The sequence below is a fragment of the Aquila chrysaetos genome, chromosome 4, assembly GCF_900496995.4.
Source record: "Aquila chrysaetos chrysaetos chromosome 4, bAquChr1.4, whole genome shotgun sequence".
NCBI lineage: Eukaryota > Metazoa > Chordata > Aves > Accipitriformes > Accipitridae > Aquila > Aquila chrysaetos.
Window position 1 is genome coordinate 43,650,525 of NC_044007.1, and position 9,098 is coordinate 43,659,622.

General features: G+C 34.2%; 1 protein-coding gene across 3 annotated transcripts in view; it reads left to right on the forward strand.

The window, feature by feature from the left end:
* The window catches only part of TCEA1 (transcription elongation factor A1), a 31,125-nt gene extending 22,430 nt beyond the window's left edge, over positions 1 to 8,695 (forward strand). Inside the window, exons 5-10 of one of the 3 annotated variants that reach the window (XM_030012929.2) lie at positions 48 to 193; positions 1,909 to 1,965; positions 2,937 to 3,091; positions 4,991 to 5,137; positions 6,196 to 6,267; positions 7,333 to 8,695. In XM_030012929.2, the coding sequence (XP_029868789.2) occupies positions 48 to 193; positions 1,909 to 1,965; positions 2,937 to 3,091; positions 4,991 to 5,137; positions 6,196 to 6,267; positions 7,333 to 7,341 (586 nt within the window). In that variant the 3' untranslated portion in view covers positions 7,342 to 8,695. The other 2 variants (XM_030012928.2, XM_030012926.2) reach the window with 2 other exon arrangements.
* The last annotated feature ends 403 nt before the right edge of the window (positions 8,696 to 9,098 follow it).

Below are 9,098 nucleotides of genomic sequence, written 5' to 3' on the forward strand. Positions count from 1 at the left end.
GGGGGAAAAACATTAATATTAGTTTTCTTTTTGCCTTTTTTTAGCAGTTCAAGTAGTAATTCCAGCAGCAGGAAGGAGGAGGGTAGTGCTCCCTCAAATTCTTTCATCCCTTCTTTTCCCCGGGCTCCAAGCACTTCGGATTCCGTACGAGTGAAATGTAGAGAAATGCTCTCTGCAGCTCTCAGAACAGGAGGTGAGCTTTGTAGACTATATTTTGAAGTTTAACTATTTCCTTCTTCTGTATTTCAGTCCTTCCCACTCTATTTTTCTCCTGCCCTGTAGGGTGGAATAAACCTTGTTTATGTCCATTTGTGTGTATATACCCATAGGCCAGTTCACCCGAGTTGCAAGTAATGAGTAACCTTGACAGCATGGGAATGTACTGAAATACATTTTTGTTGCTGATGATGTGGGATGTTTTGTGGCTTCTGTTCATCTGATATCTTGCCTACAGTGGAACTGCTTTTCAGGAGGTTATTACCTCCTTAATGCCTCATTTAAATCTTTTTGTGGAAGCTGCTACTTTTGTCTTATCTCTGACTGAGAGTGCCATTATATACATACCTGCCTTTTTTACACAGAGATCCTGTGGGCCTTCAGATTTCGGTTTTCGAAGGCTGCCTTTCTGTTTTGATTTAATCCTGAAGTTTCATTGAGATACTCGCCGTAAGAGAGTCTTGCATTGCTGTATCTTCATGCCTTTTGGGCATCTGTAAATTCCTTGGCTGTTTTTTTTTTTTTCTCTTTCCCCTTCATGTACACTTGGGTGTCTTTAAACTGACAAATTGGATGATATGATAGATAAGGAGCAAACTAAAAGTTGGACTCCTCAGAATGACCTGAATTTTTCTTGTGGCTCTTTCTCTTCTACCTGAACTTATGACCCAGCTCCTGTTCCTCCGTTCTTAGCTTAGTGTAAGCAGATTTCTGAATCATCTGTTTTTACCCCCTTCACTTTTATTCTTTCTTTTAATTCACATAAATTCAGATACAGACAGTAATCAAAGCTGACTAAAGACCATGAATTTGTGGTCCTCTGGATATGTAGTTCATAGACTTCTAAAATAATTTGTGACCAGAAAGTTGCATATAGCATCTTAGTATTCATAATTCTATGCATTCTTAATTTTAGCTAGTTTTCCAAGAACTCTTTTTGCTATGTTACTTTCTACAGCACATATAAACTGATCATCCATGGGTTGAATGCCAATCTCAAAAATTAAGGTTATTTTCTCGTTTTATGGCTTTCTGGATGAGATTGAAGGAGAAATGGTGTTTGGATTACTCATTGAAGTACACCCATGTTAAAATGAGAAGGAGGAAAACACATACTGTATCTAATTTGTCCTAAGCTATCTTGGAAAGGCAGCTGTCTTTGAGTAAGGGTTTTGGTCAGAAACAGTAAACAATTATCTTGAGACATTTTAGGTCAAGTGTTGCATTGTCTTCAAGATTGCTGTGGTTTATTTCTTCTAATTTACATGTCTTATGACACATCTCTGCTTTGCGTTTTTTTTTAAAATATCTAATAATACGTTTTCTGTTATTTAATTACTATGTTTCTAATGAAATCTTTCTTTTGCATGCACGCAAAACATTAATTGCTTATGCCTGTATTGCGTGGACTGGAAGAATTGATGAAACACAATAAGAAATGTTTTCTTTTTATAATAGTCTATTCTACACACAAATATGCTGTGGAGATGGGTATTTGCCAAGCCTATTAGAATATATAAAAGTTTTGAAAGGATAAGTATACAGTACATTTAAACTTTCCTATACAAAAGGAAAATTCACTGCAGTTGTTTCATAACTTGCTGAGTTTCGGAGTTTTGAATGGGCTCTCAGGGGTGTAGAACACTGATGAGATTGTCAGGTTGCTAATACTTTAATATTTGTTTTCCTCAGATGATTACATTGCTATTGGTGCTGATGAGGAAGAGCTGGGTTCTCAAATTGAAGAAGATATCCTTTGTTGTACATCTATGTGCTCTAGAACAAGAGTATTTTTTAAAAGCATTGATAATGTTGAATTACCTTGATTTATATATTGAATATTTTTAAATTTCATTTCAAACAAAATAGCAAATGGTTCAACACATCAGTGCAGAAATGTAGTGTTTAAAAAAAACAGCACAACCTAAATGATTTGCTTTAAAACATGTACAAATGTGCGTAGGTGAGTGTGTGGGGGTTTTTTTCAGTTCAGTATGTTTTCCTTGCAGCAACAACATTATATCTTACTGAAGCATTCTGACATAAAATGCTGGGCTCTTCTATGTTATTTTTAAGTCTTTTCTTGTTAACAGTTTTAATCTTTTTCTAATGTCTTTATTTCATTTTCTACAAATTTCTATTTCTAAATTAATTTGGAATTTTCAACAGGGTTGTTCTGGTAGCAGTGTTTGAATAGTTACAGAGCAGAGGTCTGAGCTGCTTTTTATTTTAGGGGTTTTGTTTGGGGGGGGGATATTCTTAAGCATAGAAATAGTCTAAGCTTCATGATTCTAACTTGCCAATATCCTTCGGTAATTACAGTCAGCCACCGTTCCTGTTAAGGAATTTCCTGTTTCTGTTGCAAACCCTGTTTTAAGATTCTGTTAGTGAGCTGCCAGTGTTTGAATATTTGGTTTAGAAATCAATTAATACTCAGGATGAGGTCAAGGAACTGGACAGAAATTTATGGGTGACTTTTCACGATTTCAATTGAGATCCTACTACCCAAAAAGTCATGTTTCACTGACCATGTGCTAGACTATGATTAGACTTCAGAAGACGTGAAGTCTGCTGTGTTGAACAGGAAAGTAACTGTTGGTTGAGGTGGGGGGAAGGACTTGATCAACAATGGAGAAGTATATTGCTTTAGAAAAGTTGCCCCCCAAAATGAATCCTTTCTGTTTTACTTGTTAATGTTTTGTTCCTTAAATCCAATGCACCTATCTTTCAAGAATTAAAAAACACTGATATGAAATACAAAAATAGGGTACGAAGTAGAATAGCGAATCTCAAGGATGCAAAGAATCCTAACCTAAGGAAAAATGTGTTATGTGGGAACATTCCTCCTGACAAGTTTGCCAAAATGACAGCAGAGGTAAGTAAAGCATAGGTCTTGAACTATTTCCCTGTTGGACTTACATCCTGGCCTGTATGTATTAGCCGTAAAAATAATTTATGTAAGCTGCCCGCACTTTTGAAAGACTGTGGCTTGTCTGTGGCTTGCAGTCTGAATTACAAGGCTGTGTTGGGGCAGAGGGAATCAAAGTGGTGCCTGTTAATGGTTCCTAAATATCTGATTTTGTCTGTAAGTCAGAAGGCAGGTAAGCTGTAGCATGTAAATTTCCTGAAACACTGTATGTTGTGCCATTTTTAAAAGGCCACATGATATGTCCGTGATAGTTTTTTAAGTTTAGGAAGATGTAAATATGACTGTGTAGTGACTCCAAGCTGCTTACCCATTCACCTTTCTGGATATGTAAGTTAGCCTGTCTTCCCATTTGTTTTCCAAATGCTGACCTCTGCTGTTACGCTTCTATGCAAGGTATAGCACTGTCGTTTTAAAGATCAGTCCCTCTCCTGTTGGCATTTTCAGTGTTTATTTAAAGCTTATCTCTTGAATCTATCTCTTGAATACTTAAAGTGATTTTGAAAGAAACTCTTAACAATAAACAGAAAAAGCCATAAATGATAGGGGAAAGAAGCTAGGAGAATTGCCCTTTAAATCAAATTAAATTTATGTTGTTGAAAGAACATTTTGGACACTTGAATAGAAATTACCATTCAGATGCCCATTGTCTTTACAAATCAAAATAAATCTGGGAAGTCAAATGAAAAATAAGATTTTTATGGGAGAGAAGAACAAAAGCATGCTTAACATCTGGTTTCAGTTTTGTAGTTCTGCTTGTATGTGTTGGATGCTGCCCCCCAAATCAGGTATAAAGGAGTATCTTGGAGACTGAAAGAAATTAAATTTATGATCAATTAATGAAAATCATGATTAGCTTTATTCTAAAGGAAAGTTTTTTGGGTTTTGTGTTTTTTCTTTCTGTAGGTTTACGTAGAGGTTAGGGCAAACAGGCTGATAAAGGAATGTGTAAAGAAAAGTAGATTGTATCTTCAGTACGTACTTCGAGGGTTTGGTTTTTTTTTTGTTCTACACATGTGTATGCACAAACATACGTTTTGTGTAGTCCAGTGCCCGTTCTTTGTTTCAATTAATGCCTTGGATTAAAATTTTAATGGCTAAAAAACCTCTTAGTGTTAAGATTACTTCTAAAGTGAAACAGCAGTAATACAAGATTAGCATTCCACATCTATATGGGATCTGAAGTAAAACTTTATTGAAGAAAAATGGAACAACTTATTTTTGCTGTTCACACTTGATTACTATACATTGTGGAGATCCTGCACACTGAACTGTTTTAAAGGAAAAAGAAAATTGGTCAACCTGAGCTCTTCGGTTAGTGTTTTGAAACTAAGTGTATATGACTTCTGGTAACATATGGTAAATTATTGCTATACTGTATTTCTCAGTACAAATATGGAAACAGTCGAAATAGTATAAATTTTTCCTATAATAATCTTCTGTAGGTCAATGAGATAATTATGCAAGGATCTAACCTAGGGAGAGGATCTTTTTCCTCCTCTCTGGAGAACTTTTAAGTCCTCTTCTACCTTGTCTCTGTATTACATTTCTGAACTTCAGCAATGCATTTGCATCAAAGTTTCTAGATGTTTGATATTGTAATTTTTACTGGGTTTTTTTTTTTCAGCTGTTTAAAAAAAAAAAAAGAACATTTTTAACTTTGTAGCTTCTGTGCTGTGAAATATCCCAACTTAAGTCTTGTAAAATTAAAAATGTGTAGAATTACTTTGCCCTCCAATAGAGTTGTTGTTCATGGATTCTAAATAAAAAATGGGCTCGCACAGTGGTAACAACTTGTTTAAAACTAAAACTTTGTAGTAAATTCTGTCTGTTCTTCATCCATAACAGGAAATGGCAAGTGATGAGCTGAAAGAAATGCGCAAAAATCTGACCAAAGAAGCTATCAGAGAGCATCAGATGGCGAAAACAGGAGGTACCCAAACTGATCTGTTTACATGTGGCAAGTGCAAAAAGAAGAACTGTACATACACCCAGGTACATGGTTATTCAGACTCCTAATTTTCCTTTTTCAAAGCTTAAGTCCTAGATAAAGATTGTCAGAGAAAAAAGTTTTAATTACAAAATGAACTTTTAACACAATGCTAACAAATTACAAAGTATGTGAAGACAGTTGGATCTACTTAGGTGTGCTTACATAAAGAATGTTTGTTGTAATAATTTACCAAAGATTTTATGTAAATCCAAGCTGAGTATCTATATGGCCTGAAACATCAAGTTTCTTTTCAATGCTGAGTTTTTGCTAATTCTTATTACATCTTATTAGTATGGCTTTATGTGGAGGAGAGCTAGTTTACTGTTTTTAACGTGTGTAAACTTTTCTTTACAGAGGGAATAAAGAGCAGAAAATAATGATACATACTTATAAAGTATATATACAGACATATATATTTTTTTATGTATATATAATCTACAATTTGAGTAACAGTAGACCCTGATTTACAATCATTCCTACAACCTTTTTCTATTTTAATTAGGAACTATGTGCAAAAAGGGCTTTAATTTGTTTAGCAGTGCTTCAAAGCATGTAATTTTGATCATAAGACAGGTGCATTTATAATTTAATATTTTATATCAGGTGCTTTAAGTAGAAAGCTGTTTTTCAATCATGAGACTTTTAAGCTGTTGCATCAGTAAATGCATGTAAAGCTGTACTGAACAGGGACATGGTTTAATGGTGGACTTGACAGTGCTAGCTTAATGGTTGGACTTTATGAACTTAAAGGTCTTTTCCAACCTAAATGATGAACATGTAGTTTTACTGCAGAATCTTCTCCTAGAAGTATGTACATGGTTTCTATGCTGAAGTTGATATTTTAGTGCTATTAAATATGTCAAAATGTAAGTTTATGATTGTTTTATAGTCTAGACAAAAAAACCAGTTTCAATTGATATGGAAAGTTAACTTGTATTTTTATCTAAATGTGTTTCCTTAATGTTAAACTTTGATTTTAAACATTTACATTGAATGCATACTAACAAAGGTTGAAGATACTAATTTTCCTTTTCCGTTCTGGCCCTTGCCTTTGCCAAAGGTTCAAACTCGCAGTGCTGATGAACCCATGACAACATTTGTTGTCTGTAATGAATGTGGAAACAGATGGAAGGTAAGACTGTTAGACTGCTCTGCATATTTGATAGCAGAGAGCCAGGCTGTGTGCTTAATTTTGGTGTACAGTAAATGACAAATGAGTTTCTGTTGACTTTTGGGTATTTCTCAGGCCGTTAATGATATTACATGTTGGTATTGCAAAATAGCTTTAGGTTAGAAAAGTATTTTTGACTGAAGGTGTGAGATCACACAAGTAGGGTGGTAGCAAAGGAGAAGTCAGGACATTGCCTTACTTCTTGTGACATTTAGTTACAGTACTGCTTTGCCATACAAAATAGTGGCAAGTTAGTCACTGTGTTTTCTCTTTCTTCATCCAAAGATAGTCTACCAATTTTTAATCTCTGCTTTGATGAGTGGAATAGGCCTTTTTAGACCTTTTGTTGTTGTTTTTTCTGAGGTTTTTTTGCTACTCTGAAAAGAAAAGGGGATAAAAAAAAGAGACGACTGCTGCCACATTCCTGTGTCAGGATAAGTGTAGGGCAGTGATAACTTGATTTAAATTTTTTTTTTTTTTAAGTTCAGGAAATGGAAATTAAAAAAGCTTCTGAGGAACACTGGTAGTCCAATAAAGTGGACAAACACTCAAATGAAGGCCTGTAAAATTTACAACTTAAGATGTGATAGCATGCAAGATGAAGCATGGTACCGTCGTTCTGTTATTTTTCTGTGCTAAGAATGCTGCAGCTCTGTAGAAGCATGTTGCATAGCATACATTAAGATTACAGCATTAAAAAAATTTTTTATGCATCTTGTTTTGCATATCTTATTACTGAATATTGTTCAAATCTATAGTCCAAGATACCCAAATAATTTATAAAGCTTAGAAATTCTTTGATGCAGTACCTGGAAAAGTTCATTTGTCCTTAAAACCTTCTGTAAGGTGATGGTTATAAAAGTGTCCATATAAAGATGCTTGAGTGAAGGAATGGTTATGATATAAGCAAATGCTTTAACTAGTAATTTCCATAGCCTAAGTATGGTGTCATATTTCTGTTTCTTCTTGCAAAGACTTAGAAATAAGCTGTATGAAGATCTCATAAAAATTCTTTTCTTTTGACAGTTCTGTTAGAAGAAGAAATTGTCAAGACATCTGGACCAGTATGAAAGAGGATTTTGTAATTAGCTTTAAAAACTAGGCTAAGCATCTAGCTTCCTGCAAATGAGAGGTTTTTTGAGTTTTGGTTTTCTGTTTTGGTTTTTTTTGTTGTTTTTTTTTGTTTGGTTGGTTGGGTTTTTTTTGTTTTTTTTTTTTTAAAGCAGCGTACATGCTTGAAGTTAGCCTTTGTTTTGACACAACCATCATTTCCTTAAATGCCTTCCTATAGCTGATAGTCAGTAGGGCCAGGTGAATTGTATGGTGAATGTTAAAATATTTTTTCATTTTTATAAGTAAGTTGACATTAAACTTTTACCAATTAAAAATTTTGGTAATTGGCTTGTTTTTTTTCTAACTATGTGAATAATGTACTGTATTTTTTGCGATCTGAAACATACAGACTCCTCCCATATGTATTTTACCTCTCCACGTTTGTTCAGTTGTAAGAATGGAATTTGTTTATTGCTGCTGTGTTCACTAGTTTTTGCAAAGAGAAAAGGTATCTAACTTCATCTAATTACATTAAACTCAGTTGTTAACTAAGTCACGATTTAGTTAACTCTCTAGTTTGTATGTACAGTTTCTGAATTAGGACAAAATTTGTGGTCATGGAGTTTGGAAATTTATTAGTGGCTATGATGACCTCTTTTGCAGTGGTTGGTTAAGCTTGTTTATGTAACCAGCTTTGATCAATGCAATATATTTTATTGCCCAAAGCATGTATTTTACATTCTATCAGTAGGTATTATTTCTAGGAATGTCTTAAAATAGTTGGTTAAATCTGATTTGAGTGTTCAGTTTTGCTTAATGTTCTTGACAACCAAATTTGGTTTAGACTTTGTAAATAAGCAAAGGCATTGTGTTGTAGGCTGTCCTAATAACACCAGCTAACCAATTTATCACAATATAAACTGGCTGGGGAGGTAATATTGAGTTCGCTTCATATAAATTACATTTATTTTGTTCATGAACTGAATTCTGAGATGTAGAGTATCTGGTGTCAATCATAGACCTGCAGGTGAGAGTAAATTATTAAAGTTACAGTCTTTTCCATATGTAGAATGATATAAACACTGCTTTGTTACAGCCTGCTTTCTAACAGCACACATGTTTAGAAGTATTTTCAGCTGTGCTTTCAAGGAAGAACATGTCAACGTTTTTAGAAGAGATTAAATTCTTTCATTATATCTAAGTTTATATTATTTTATTTATCGAAGCCTGGAGCTGAGGAGGTCTGTCCTGGCAATGTATAAAGAATTCATGGGGGGATGGGCAGAGTATGTGCAGTTCCTGGAGAATAAATTCCTTGACTGTAAAGGAAAAACAACATTTTCTATGTTGAATATTTTTTGCATGATGTTGGCAATTGTAACCAATGAGTTGGAAATAGTATGATGACACTTGAGCTTTGCAAGACAAGAAGTGTTTGGTAAATACTTTGTAGAGCAAGCTTTTCCAGTTAACTTGTGCAAGGAAGGAGAAGTGGCTTTTCTGCTGAAAGGAAAAATGATTAGGGTAGAAGTTCAGTTACAAACATTTTTTAGGCAGAAAATCGTTCAGCATTTAAAGTTTCTTGCATAACTTTATATAAAAAACGTTTTAAACTCAATTTATTTGATACTAATGCCCTAATTCAGAAAACATTCTTTTTTTCTGCGAACAGATAGGGTTTATTTTTAGCCTGTGTGTAGGTCCTTTGGCAGGGATTGCCTCTTAAGAGTTACTTAAAG